The 14340-nt window shown below is 43.0% G+C and overlaps 1 protein-coding gene across 1 annotated transcript in view; it reads right to left on the bottom strand.

The window, feature by feature from the left end:
* Nucleotides 1-5727: 5727 nt before the first annotated feature.
* Nucleotides 5728-14340, bottom strand: part of LOC135222970 (succinate-semialdehyde dehydrogenase [NADP(+)] GabD-like) — a 39845-nt gene continuing 31232 nt past the window's right edge. Inside the window, exons 10-12 of the mRNA XM_064261451.1 lie at nucleotides 10569-10738; nucleotides 9512-9599; nucleotides 5728-8555 (exon numbers count right to left, since the gene is read on the bottom strand). Of these exons, the coding sequence (XP_064117521.1) occupies nucleotides 8376-8555; nucleotides 9512-9599; nucleotides 10569-10738 (438 nt within the window). The 3' untranslated portion in view covers nucleotides 5728-8375. The remainder of the gene's footprint in view (nucleotides 8556-9511; nucleotides 9600-10568; nucleotides 10739-14340) is intronic.

Raw genomic sequence — 14340 nt, 5'->3', positions numbered from 1 at the left:
CACACCAAAGACCTTGTTGACAAGCTCCCATCTGTCCTCTTCCTCTTCTAAATAGTATTTAAGAGCTCTCACTGGACAGAGAGATCTCTCTATCTCTCTGCCTACCAGGTTAGATAGGCCTTTTACCTCAAAACTTCTGGCCAAGGTTTTTGATGGGTTTCGTTCTTTGCCAGAAACATTGTCTGGAAAGAACAGATGCAGCATCTCCTTTGAACCCCACCGTGGATCCAGAGCGTGTAATTCGCTCGTCCTCTTGGCTGTAGCGAGAGCCACCAGGAACAAGCATTTCCTAGTGACGTCGCGGAAGGACGCCCAGATGTAAAGGTTCGAATTTATCCGATGAAAGGAATTTCAGGACCACGTCTAGATTCCAACTAGGTGTTCTAGGAGTAGCTCTGCTTTCGAAGTCTCAAAGATCTAATTAGATCGTGTAGATCTTTGTCGTTAGCAATGTCCAGGCCTCGATTTCTGAATACTGAAGACAGCATGCTTCGGTATCCTTTTATTGTCGAGACAGATAGGTGTGATTCCTCTCTCAGAAAGAGGAGGAAATCGGCAATATTCACTATAGGGTACTGGAGGAGGACAGCTTCTGACCTTACACCACCTCCTGAAAGACTTCCCACTTCGACTGGTATACTCTTCTCGTCGAAGCTCTGCGGGCTCTAGCGATAGAGTCCGCAGCCTTGCGAGAAAAGCCCTCTCGCTCTGACAAGTCTTTCGATAGTCGAAAGGCAGTCAGAGCGAGACCTGGGAGGTGGTGATGACCTCTCGAAGTGGGGTTGTCTGAGTAGATCGTGTCTGTTTGGAAGCGATCTGGGGAAGTCCACTATCCACTCCAGTACCTCCGTGAACCATTCCTGGGCTGGCCAAAATGGGGCTATGAGTGTCAACTTCGTGCTCTTCGAAGCTACGAAACTTCCTGAGCACTTCCCCCAGGATTTTGAACGGGGGAAAGGCGTATGCGTCCACACCCGACCGACCAATCCATGAGAAACGCGTCTATTGCGAAGGCTCTCGGATCTTCTACTAGAGAGCAAAAGATCTCTATTCTCTTGGAGAGGAACGTCGCAAACAGGTCTATGTGAGGTCTCCCCCACAGGGACCAAAGACTTCGACACACTTCTTCGTGAAGAGTCCATTCTGTGGGAAGGACCTGATTTCTCCTGCTCAGTCTGTCCGCTCTCACATTCTTGATCCCTTGAACAAACCTTGTGAGGAGAGTTATGCCTCTTTCTTTCCGTCCAGGTTAACAGGTGTCTTGTCAACTGATAGAGGGAGAAAGAGTGCGTGCCTCCTTGCTGCGTATGTAAGCCAGGAGCCGTGGTGTTGTCTGAGTTTATCTGTATCACCCCGTCTCTGACTATCTCTTCGAAGAACTTTAAGGCTAGGTGTATGGCCACAAGTTCCTTGCAATTGATGTGCCAGGACACCTGTTCCTTTGTCCAGGTGCCTGACACCTCCCTTGCTCCTAGCGTCGCTCCCCATCCCGACTCCGAAGCGTCGGTAAACAACACTTGGTCTGGGTTCTGCAGAGCAAGCGATACGCCTTCGTTCTTTTGAAGCTGAGGGATCCACCACTTCAGATGATCTTTTACTTCTTGTGGAAGTTGGAAGATGTCCGAGAGTTGACCCGTCTTCCAACTCCACACCTCTTTGAGGAAATACTGAAGAGGGCGAAGGTGAAGTCTCCCTAGCGAGAAGAACTTTTCCAATGAGGACAGGGTCCCTAAAAGGCTCAGGTAATCCCTCGCCTGAGCTGTTTCTTTCTCTCTAAGAAGCTCGAGATTCTCGACAAACCTCGAGCGATTCTGTCTCAGCGAAGGATATACCCGAAAACCCCGAGAATCCATCTGAATCCTCCAGATAGACCAAGTTCTGGCTGGGGATCAGTTGTGACTTCTCGAGTTACGAGCAACCCTAGCGAATCTATCATGCTCCTTGTTACTTCTAAGTCCTCCAACCGCACTGACTCTTCGACTTGGCCCTGATCAGCCAGTCGTCCAAGTATAGGGAGATGTTTATCCCCTCTAGGTGAAGCCATCTTGCTACATTCGCCATCAGGTTGGTGAATACTTGTGGGGCTGTAGACAGACCGAAGCACAGAGCCCTGAACTGAAAGATCTTGTCTCCTATCACAAAGCGAAGATATTTCTTTGACAAATGGTGAATGGGAACGTGGAAATATGCGTCTTGCAGGTCCAGAGAGACCATCCAATCTCCTGGACGAAGCGCCGACATTACAGAGGCGGACGTTTCCATACGAAACTTCTTTTTCTGTACGAAGCGATTCAGAGCGCTTACGTCCAGAACTGGCCTCCACCACCCCCCCGATGCCTTTGGTACTAGAAAAAAGGCGATTGTAAAATCCCGGGGAGTGTGGATCCTGCACAAGTTCGATGGCCTCTTTTTCCCACATTTGCTCCACCATTTGAAGGAGTCTTTTTCTCAGTAACGGGTCTCTGTACCTCGCTGACAGTTCCCGAGGCGTAGATGTTAGGGCGGCGGGCTGTTGTCGAAGGGGATTACATATCCCTTCTTCAGGACCGACACTGACCAAAGGTCGGCTCCCCTTTTTGCCCATACTCCTGCAAAGTTCAGGAGTCTGGCGCCCACTGGTGCTTGGAGGAGCAACAAGTCACTTTGATTTCTTGAAGGGCCTAAATGAAGACCTTCCTCTCTTTTTCAGAGCTTTCTTCTTCTGGCAGGGGGACGAGCCGCTGCACCTCCACGAAAGGGCTGCTGAGTAGGACGAGATTCCTTCTTCACCGTCGACACTACCGGTCGTCCTTTTCTTGGACGTTTGTGTTAGTAGGTCTTGTGTCGCCGTTCTCAGTTAGCGAGCGAGATATATCCTTCACTAACTGAGAAGGAAACAGATGATCTGATAGAGGGCGAACAGTAAGGCAGTCCTCTGGCTCGGAGAAACCCCTTTCGATATAGGGATCCATACACTGATCTCTTTTTCAGGAGACCAGCACCAAAAAAGGGAAGCCACTTTCACCCGAACCATCCTGTACTGCCTTGTCCATGCAGGACAGGACGCTATGGAGAATTTCTGGGTTCTTCAGAAACTCCGGATCCTTAGATTTGTTGGCCAGAACTCCGAGTGACCAATCCAGAAAATTGAACACCTCTAAAGTGACAAAAAGTCCCTTTAGAAAGTGGTTCAACTCTGAAGTGCTCCACGTCGCTCTGACCGATCCTGAAGGAGTGACGTCTAGAGGCCTCCAACTAAATTGGAAAAGTTCGGTCATCTGCAGAGGCAGGTGAAAGAAAGACCCATAGTCTCTCCTGTCCCATACAAATACCTCTCTTCCCGTGCAATCTGGAAGGAGGCATGCAGAATACCGTCTTTCTAACTCCTTCTTCTTGTCCATCCAAGAATCTAAAGAATGGAGTGCCTTCTTCATTGATATCGCAGGCTTCATTTTTAAAAAGGCCGACGATTTAGCCGTAGCTGAGCTCGAAAAGAGCGAACGAGGAGAAGGAGGAGCCGCAGGACTAAGAGAATCTCCAAACTCTTGAAGTAGTAATGAGGCCAAGACTTTATAAACTAGAAAGTCCCTTATTAGCAGGAGGTTCGTCGTCAGACAACTCGTCTAACCCTCGATCAGACGAAGGAGAAAGTTCACGTTTGGAGGGAGAGTCTTTCCAAGACCTCCTATGTTCTGAAGGAGAGGAGCTCCTATTTGGCGAAGAGTCATAACCTCCAGGAACGAGTCCCCGACTCTTGCCTCCTGGCTCTTGACTCTTGCCTCCTGACTCCTGCCTCCTGGCTCCTGACTCCTGCCTCCTGACTCCTGACTCCTGCCTCCTGACTCCGGACTCCTGCCTCCGGACTCCTGGCTCCTGCCTCCTGACTCCTGACTCCTGACTCCTGACTCCTGACTCCTGACTCCTGACTCCTGACTCCGACTCTGACTCCTGCCTCTTGGCTCCTGGCTCCTGCCTCTTGGCTCCTGCCTCCTGGCTCTTGCCTCTTGCCTGGATGCCTCTACACTCTTGGCTCTGGGCTCTGCCTCCTGGTTGACTCCTCACTCCTGGCTGGCTCCTGCCTCCTGGTGACTCCTCACTCCTGGCCGGTGCCAGACGTCTGATTGTTTCATCCAGGTTCGGACCGGAAACCTCACCTCGAGTAGGAGTATCGATACCTGGAGGTAATACCTCCATACGTTTGGAGGAATCTTTTAATAGGAAGGGAAGTGTCTTTCCTTCTAGGAGGCTCCTTTGACAGGACTCCTACAAACGACGAAATCTGTTCCTGCATCGCCATCATGACCTCTTAGTAGCCTCCTCTTTATCCTCTTCGGGAGGAGGGGAAGGAGGAGGGGAGGAGTCCAGAGCCTCCACCTCCTGCCTCCTCTCACTCTGGTTGAAAGAATGGCTCTTCTTGCCTTCTTCACTCCCGATGGAGACTCCTCAGGGAAGTTTTCAGGGCTCGAGTCGATAGTCGGAGCCCTCCAACTCCTCTTGAGAGGCCGAGATCGATCTGATCTCTCCAATCACGTCTCGGTGATGAAGATCCCGACGACGAGAAACACTCACGTAGGACGCTTTTACAATAGCGGTCCTTGGCAGTCTGGGGTGTCACAGAAACCGCCGAAGGGACACCTGATCGGTGGGGATTCCTCCAACAACCTCCTTTCGGCTTTCGACATTCCTTCTCCTCTGGGCATGTGAGCTTGGAAGAGGTCTAGACCTAGGAGCGTTGCTGAGCCGACCAGATGCCCCCTCCACTACACTGGGGACACTCATATCACTGTCCACTGACAAATCACTAGCCTTACCTTGTATGGCAGCCATTTTGTTTTCCATCAACTTGAAGGCTGCTTTAGATCTGCAAGTTCTTTTGCTGGATCTACAGGTTCTGCAATAGGAGAAGGGGCTGCAATGGAAGGAGAAGTAGCAATACTTACCCTTGGGGAAGATCCCAAGCTTGGAATTAGTTCAGATCTCGAACTACTTAAACTTCTATGAGAAGCCTTCCTCACTCTTTCTCTTTCTAACTTTTTTAAATAATTAGTTAGATTCTTCCATTCGTTCTCACTCAAGTTCTCACATCCTTACAAGTATTAGTAAAAGAACATTCATACTCCCTGCACCTCTTGCATACCGTGTGAGGGTCTACCGAAGCTTTCGGCAACCTCACCTTACAGCCTACATTCACACAACGTCTCACAACCATACCAGAGTCAGACATATTTTAAAGAAAATCCAAAATCAGTCCACAAAACAGTCCACAAAAGCGTATGCCAATCCAACAATCCATATACGTCACCAAAGTCGGTCAAGAAGATCAATTGCCGGTGAAAAAGAAAAACCAATCGAGAGGAACCAACAACAATGTTGATGGTCCGGGCGACAGAAGAATTCTGATTAGAAAACGGGGATGGTTTCCTAGTCCTGCCACCCAGGGCAGGGCGGTAGATCACCTGACCTACCTGTAGCGTGTGCCGCGAAATTTGAAATTCTGTCGGAGACGACGGAGTCTATAGCTAAGTATATATCTGGCAGGGAAGTTGAATGTATAAAACAAAACTTTTAATTATAATTCATTTAAAATAGTTTATCCAATAAAAAAAAAAGTTCAATTACAATGAATATTTATAAGATCTAATCCTTCTATTAGGAACAAAATCTTTAAGCAACCTCTATGAGAGTTAAGAATGTTAACTCAGTAGTGCACTCAAACTTTGTAATGATAAGAAAAACAAAACAAACACCTCTAATATACTCTGCTTTATTATAACACCCCCTTAACTTATATATTACATATAATAGAACTACTAAACCTGAAGGAATCTCTCATGATTCATATAATGATTTCTAAAAATAAAGACTTTATGAGGGCAATAGGTATAAATTCATATTAGAGTATCAGTAAAATAACAAAAATCTCAAAGAGTAGGCATTGTATACTTATCTGTAAAATAACAAATCTCAAAATACAAGTGCATTACTTATAAGTAAAATAACAAATCTCAAAGTACAGCCACTACTTATCAGTTCAATAACACTTATAAATTAAAATAACAAATCTCAAAGTACAGCCACTACTTATCAGTTCAATAACAAACTTCAAAGTACAATTCCTGTACTTATCAGTAAAATAACAAATCTCACAGTACAGGCACTGTACTATGCTGTTAACGTTAAGATAAAAGACTAAAAAACACCAAGTGAACGAAGTGGTGCACCTCAGCTGTCTACTTAGGTGAAAAATGTTACGCGCAATGCAATATCACTTGGTGACAGGGAAGGAATGAATAATAAGTTTTAACCCACAGGGCAAAAATATACGTACTATTTAGGCAGGCAAGCAGGAAGCACTCCGTTATACATACTAGAATACAGCTTAAACTTACGAGTATTCACATGAGCAACACAAGTAACTGCTTTGTACAGAAATACTACAGACATCTACTATTTCATGGAAAGGTAAATGTTCCACAGTTTTACTTCTGGGTAACAATCCTACGTCACCAAAAATATACATGGATAAAATCTACTTAGGTGAATTTTAGATTTTGAAGTGCAAATCCTCTTCTACAGTGGAATGATTAGGAGTCCTAGAAATTTCTTCCATAACCTAATAATTTTAACATTAAGACTATATCCTGCAATTGTTAACTATGTAAGTATGGTAACTGAGCAAATGAATAATTACCTTGTACCCGTTACTCTAAAACGGGCATATAACTGACTTGTTACTTTGACCAGAACTGTGGTTTAAATCATATAGTGTTTGATGCTAATTTGTAACTGTAAACCATAAAGTCTGTAACTATTGCATGCTTCAAAACCTTCACACTAAACATTAAATGAGCATCTTGGGCACCTGTACAACTTAAATGCTCCTTAACACTACTTAGTATTCCTAAGATTTGGCAACTACTATATATCTGTACCAGCTGAAACAAAATCCACAAGATTTCCTAAAGCAAAAACAGCAGGTTTTATGAAATACTTTCATTAACAGAAGTTTGACAGAACTTTTATGGTAAAGAAAGTGCTTAAAATTTATGTAGGCACAAACAAAAATTATAATTGGGAAGGAGGCTAATGTGGACAAGTATTAAGTAGAGGAGACCAATTCTGTACCATGTATTGTAAGTATGATGTCAAAGATGCTCCAAATGAGTACGTAAGTTTAAAAGGGTAAGGAATTTCTGATATGGTGTCACAGATGCTCCAAATAATTAAATTTGGAAAGGAGTAAGGAATTCTGATGTTTGATATGTATAAAAACTAAGAAGAGATGGATTATTATTAAGGAGACAGGCAGGCCTTGAAGAAGAATGAAAGTCTGTTCAACTGGCAACATACTGGATTAACAGGGGAGTAAGAAAGAATACAAAGGGGTAACAAAAACCTGGATGAAGTATGAAAAGCGAGAAATTTGTTCCTGGTGAATATAGGAGTACCCTGAGTTAAATAGAGGCATAAAATTATGTTGTGGAAATTACTTTTTTTATTATGTAGAGGCGAAATTTATATAGAAAACAGAGGAAACTACAGAAATGTCTCCACAACATTCAAAAACTTATGGATCGAGTTCATTTAGAAAATCACACTACAAATAAGGAAGTACAGTACATATACCTGAAAGATGTGTTTAGAGGTTGGATAATAGATTACAATCTTGATAAAGATTGCAATGGTCTGAGGAGGGGAAAGGACCAGTGAATTTAAGAAAAGGTGGACGAGAAATGACAGGATGCCATCAGTGGGAAGGGCCAGATATTGGAGAGCCAAAGATAAGGACTTTTGCTGGATAGGAATTCAGGTAGAAATTGCAGAAGATACAAGAGGTGACAAAACTCACCAGAACACTAACACCATCAGACAACCAAACTCATCCTTTTTAATTATTTAATTACTTGGCTGGTTACTTTTTGGTGGCATTCACGGTATGTTTCCCAAAGTTTGTACATTTACATCCAGCTAGAAATAAACTTATTTTATCTGGTCAATACTCATCTTGAGGTTGCCTGCATTAGTATATATTTGTGCATCAGAGCAAGAAACCCTCAGTTAATTTTACGTAAAGCATCAAATTTTTCATCTGCTCTTGCTGGATTATGAGAAACTTTTGCTTTCTTGCTGCTCAATATTTATCATATTAAAAACATACTTTACTCTTTTCTTATTTGGTCACTAGTGTTCACTTTCACAGTCAAGTTATAAAAAATATATAAAATTCAACTATTGTCAATCCCTGACCCAAGTCACTCAGTAATATCTGAGTACATACTGAAATTTCTTATTTGCTCACCAACTATGCTCTTAAGTATAATTTAATTTAAAAAATTCAAGTCACAAATGTTTCTGAAAATCAAAACAACGAGAAGTTCACCGATTACAAATCCCTCTTAATTAATTCCTCCCATACAAAGATACTTTATATGAGTGTAGTCATCCACTCCATGTCTAGACCCCTCCCTTCCTATTCCTGATTCTTTGATTCCACCAAAAGCAGCCTCTGCTGCCGATATCAAACCTTCGTTAATCCCAATCATTCCAGTCTCCAATCTGCGAGCAACTCGCCAAACCTGAAACACCGTAAAAATAGTGTTAATAACGATTCAGTCTAATGTCAGTCAGTTTTGTAGGATAAAAGAACTTATCTAAATTGAGGTTTACAGATTAATTTACTTCAAAGTAATAAACATCTAAAAGCGATTAGCCTAGTGCTATACTATATGCTTGTTGAGAATGGGTGACTGGGTGTCACTCTTAGTGTTCTGAACTACAACAGGCTGGTCCACAAAAGATTTTCTCTAATTTTGGTAGTGACTGTTGTACAGACAATGATGCCTGACTCTTCTGTACAAAAATTAGAACAGCATTGTGTTTTGGGAGTGAACGCAGACTCCCTTTCTGTATGTTCCTACTGCAGGGAATAGGAGTGTACAGTCCCTAAATTGCAGTGTTTTGAAAAAAAAAAACCAAGATGATGAAGACCCTGTCAGGGATACTCTGGAGTCCTCACCTAGTAACCTAATTCACTGAAGAATACTAAACAAATGTATGTACAATTCAAGAGAAGCACGTGACAAAAGAAGTGGAGGTTACGTTAAAAGACGTCACTCAACATCTCGGAGCATATTTGTCTATGATATTACAGAATGTTAAGAAATATTTCTGTAAAGGGGAGGAGGAACTGATACCAAGATTATGAAATAAACTCATGAAAAGGCAGTCTTAGCTAACTATGACTGAAATCATGTTTATATAAACATCTCACTTATAAGTGAAAAGAGGTGTGAAAGGATCTTAAAAATTCCTGTTCAACAATACTGACAGCAACTTCAAGTCTAGATTTTACCATGCTGTCCAGTGCCAACAGTTTCTGTATCCATTTCCCCCTTCTGAACCTTAATAAATTTTGAGTGGGCAAGTTTGACATGTTAGGCAAATAAGATCAGTAGTACAATAATAGTTTATATTTGGGTAGGAAAATTAAAGTTGTGACGTATTTTAACAGATGAATAGATGAAGTACAAACCTGTGAAATATCTTGAGAGAAAAAGTACCCAGCTAATCCATGTTGACATGCATTGGCCTTTGCAAGAACTTCCTCCTCAGTTTCAAATCTGGAAATAATAACGGATGTATTAGGATGTGGGTCATCCGACTAATTAATTTTTGAGATATTCTAATAAACATACTATTTGGGAGTCAGGACTAACAATGATATTGTTTAATTTTTGTTTGATTATCATTAAGTAATCCAATCGGTGCCTGATATAGTTCTTAACTATGGTGATAGAAATTCTGAATGCTATTTTGAATGTTTATATGAAACAGAATCTACAGAGATAAATACAGGTCCTAAAAGATTATTTTCTCTATGAGTTGTAAAATAACTGTGTAAATATGGTAACAATGGAGAATTAGGGGGGAACTTTGGAACGTTGTTATTCCTTTTCAATATTCTTCTTACATTACTACTGAAGGACTTATACATCACTAAGAGGATCCTTGATAAGTTTCTTTTATTACCATCACTTTCACTGTCAAATAAAATGGAACTAATTTTGTATCTGTGGCTGTAAATTCATTTTCAATGGAAAATTCTAGTAACAAGCGGTTGATAGGGCAATGGGTAGTCCACTATCACCAGTTCACTCAAGTCTGTAATTTTTTAAAAACAATTTTATTTCCAAGATTCTTCAAATACTTATGCCATGATTTCAATAAGTGAATGATATTTTGGGTACTATACCTACGTAACATATGCAAATAGTCTCTTGGAAAAAATGAATGCACAAGCCCTTTTCTATCAGTCACATTGGATATAGAAAAAGGGTTGCTTGCCTTTTGTGGACATTGATAACAGATGGGATATATTTAAAACAAAGAAAAATGGAGGTGTCAACATCATCTAACTACTACTTTTTACCATAATCATTGTGGCAGCTGGTTTGTCTTTCAAAAAGAATTACTAAAATTAATAATCTTATAATTTACACACTTTTATTATCTTACTCGACAAAAGACAAACGTTCCTTTTCTTGTGACACCACATATTCTTCTTTGAAGAAAAGTAAACAATACTTTACTTTTGAATAGCAGCAACTGGTCCAAATATTTCCTCCCTGATACATGGCATTTCTGCTGAAACTTGAGTCAAAATGGTTGGCTCAAAAAACAGGCCACCCAGGTCATGACGCTTTCCACCCATTACTACTTCTGCACCCATTTTAACCGAATCATTTACCAAACCTTCAACCTGTCAATTGGAAGAATATGACGTTATTATGATATAACAAAGTTTCATGTATACTTACCTGGCAGGTATATATATAGCTATATCCTCTGTCGCACTGGCAGAATTTTCAAAACTCGCGGCAACCGCTAGATCACTGGTAGTTCAGGTGATCGCCACCCCGTTCCCGTGGGGCTGGCGCTCGGAACCATTCCCATTTTCATAAGATTTTCTCTGAACCCTGTCTCCTGAGGGGAGGCGGGTGGGAATTTAATTATATATACCTGCCAGGTAAGTATACATGAAACTTTGTTATATCATAACGTCATTTTCATGTATGACACTTTCCTGGCAGGTATATATATAGCTGATTGACACATTTGGGGGTGGGTCAAAGACAGCAACATCGTCAGAGTTTAAAACTTAAAATAAATTTTAAAATACTCTTTGGTTCCTTACCTGCTAAGGTAGCTGACTTCATAGGACTCCTGCCTCTTAGCCTGCTAAACCTTAGTAGCTCTCAACTAGGATGTGACCTGAATGTTCAAGAAGCTATCAAAAGGGTCTGACAACTGGACAAGACCAATTTGTTGACAGGAAACCCTAGCCTCTCTCACCACGGGCATTCATGCTAGGAAATGTTAGTCCACCTGAACCACAAACACACATTATCCCTAACAAACTACACTTCATAGACTGAAGAGGGAATAAACCCTCTCAGACAACCATAAAAACACTACAAACTAATTAAAATATCCTAGCATGTTCGTAAGTTATGGGGTGGAAACTCCTTTGCCCAATACTGCACCTGAGGATACGTAAGGGCCCAACGTTTGACAGTTGTCAAAAATTGTTTTGACGTTTCTAAGATAATGAGAGGCAAAAACTGAATTAGTCCTCCAAAACGTTGTCTCAATAATATCCTTGAGGGCCATATTTCTCTTGAATGCCAAGGACGTAGCTACCGCTCTCACTTCGTGCGCCTTAACCTTAAGCAGACCGAAGTTCTCTTCTTGGCATAGCATATGTGATTCCTTAATTAGCTCCCTTAGGAAGAAGGCGATAGCATTTTTAGTCATGGCTCTGCTGGGGTCCTTCACAGAGCACCAAAGTGATTCTGAAGTCCCTCTAATACTCCTAGTTCTCTCTAGATAATGGCGCAAAGCCCTTACTGGACAAAGAACTCTTTCTTGTTCTTGTCCCACAAGATCTGACAGACCCATAATCTCAAAAGACCTTGGCCAAGGATGAGATGGATTTTTGTTCTTGGCCAAGAAGTCTTCCTGAAAAGAGCATACTGCCTTGTCATGTTTCCAGCCAACATGTTTACTAATGGCTTGCAGCTCACTAACTCTTTTCGCTGCGGCCAAGGCCACCAAAAAGATAGTCTTTTTCGAGACATCTCTTAAAGAAGCTTGACCCATCGGTTCAAACTTATTAGTTCCTAGAAATTTCAGCACTATATCTAGATTCCAAGGAGGAGTCCTGTAACGATGTTCCTTCCTTGTTTCAAAGGACCTTATGAGGTCTCTCAGATCCAAATTGTTGGTAATGTCTAAGCCTCTGTGTCTAAAAACCGAGGCTAACATACTTCTGTATCCTTTGACTGTCTGAGTAGATAACCCTGCTTCCTCCTTCAAATACAGAAGGAAGTCCGCAATTGGGTCACAGAGGTACTGGATGAAGAAACCTTCCGACTCTTGCACCACTTACAAAAGGTCTCCCACTTCGCCTGGTACACCTTGATTGTTGAGGTTCTTCTTGCTCTGGCCACAGCTTTGGCCGCTTCTTTAGAAAACTCCCTCGCTCTGACAAGTCTTTCGATAGTCTGAACACAGTCAGACCCAGAGCGAGGGTGTTCTTGTGATACCTGTTGAAGTGAGGCTGTTTGAGTAGATCTACTCTTGCTGGAAGTGTTCTTGGTGTGTCGACTGTCCATTCCAGTATATCTCTGTGAACCAATCTTGGGCCGGCCAGTAGGGGGCTATGAGAGTCAGTTTTGTCCCTTGACTCTCCCTGAACTTCTTCATAACCTTTCCTAAAATTTTGAATGGGGGAAAGGCGTAAGCATCGAGGCCCGTCCAATCTAGAAGGAAGGCATCTAATGCGACTGCTTGACAGTCTGGGACTGGAGAGCAGTATGTCGGTAACCTCTACGTAGTTGCGGTCGCAAATAGGTCCACCACTGGACAACCCCATAAATTCCACAGGCTCTGGCATACTTCTAGATGTAGGGTCCACTCTGTAGACAGCAGTTGACCTTCCCTGCTCAACAGGTCCACTCTCACATTCTTCTCCCCTTGAATGAACCTGGTGAGCAGGGTGACGTTCTCCTTCTCTGCCCACAGAAGGACTTCTTCTGCAAACTTGCACAGCGATACTGAAGGAGTTCCTCCTTGCTTGCGAATGTATGCCAGAGCTGGGGTATTGTCTGCGTTGACCTGCACAACCTTGTTGCGGATCAACACCTTGAACGCTTTCAAAGCCAAGAAAATCGCCATCAGTTCCTTCCTGTTTATATGCCAAGACACTTCCTCCTTGCTCCAACGACCTGACACTTCTTGAGGGCCTAGAGTCGCTCCCCAGCCTGCGTCCGATGCGTCTGAAAATAATACAAGGTCTGGGTTCTTCTGCTGGAGTGACGCACCCTCTGCTAACTTTCCTGGAGTTAGCCATCATTGCAATTCCTCCTTGATCTTGTAAGGAATCCGAAACAGGAAGGAATCCGGTTGCGATTTTCTTGGCCAGACTTCGTTCAGGAAGATTTGTAAGGGTCTCATGCGAAGCCTTCCTAGAGAAACGAACCGCTCCAGCGACGAGAGAGTCCCCAGTAAGCTAATCCACTCTCGCGCCAAGCATTGGTCTTTCTCTAGTAAGGCTTGCACTTTCAGAAGGCACTGAACTTGCCTGTCGGGGGATGGAAAAGCCCGAAAAGTCACTGAGGAAATCAGAATCCCCAAAATAGACTAGCTCCTGTTTGGGGATCAGATTCGACTTTTCTAAGTTCACCATCAGACCCAATTCGTTTGTCAATTCCAACGTTACTTCTAAGTCCTCCAGACATTGCTGTCTTGATTGGGATCTTATAAGCCAGTCGTCTAGATAGAGAGAGACCCTGATCCCTAGTAGATGCAGCCACTTCGCCACGTTCGACATTACTCTCGTGAACACCTGCGGAGCCGTGCAAAGTCCGAAGCAAAGGGCTTTAAACTGAAAGACCCTGTTCTGGATCACAAACCTTAAGTACTTCCTGGATCCCGGATGAATGGGGATGTGGAAGTACACGTCTTGAAGGTCCAGGGTAACCATCCAGTCCCCTGGACGCAAAGCTGCCAGTACTGATTCGTTCGTTTCCATGGTGAATTTTGTCTTTTCCACAAACAAGTTGAGATAACTTACATCCAGCACTGGCCTCCATCCGCCTGAGGCTTTCGCTACCAAGAAAAGCCTGTTGTAGAATCCTGGGGATGAGTGGTCCAGAACAGGTCTATTGCTCCTTTCCTGATCATGGAGAGGACTTGCTCCTGCAGGGCCTCTTCTTTCTCTGGATCGTTGTAATGAGCCCCAAGATCCCTCGGGGATGTAGAAAGAGGAGGCTTCTTCAGGAAGGGGATCTTGTAACCTTC

The sequence above is a fragment of the Macrobrachium nipponense genome, chromosome 8 (genome assembly GCF_015104395.2).
Source record: "Macrobrachium nipponense isolate FS-2020 chromosome 8, ASM1510439v2, whole genome shotgun sequence".
NCBI lineage: Eukaryota > Metazoa > Arthropoda > Malacostraca > Decapoda > Palaemonidae > Macrobrachium > Macrobrachium nipponense.
This window is presented reverse-complemented; position numbering and strand designations above follow the sequence as displayed.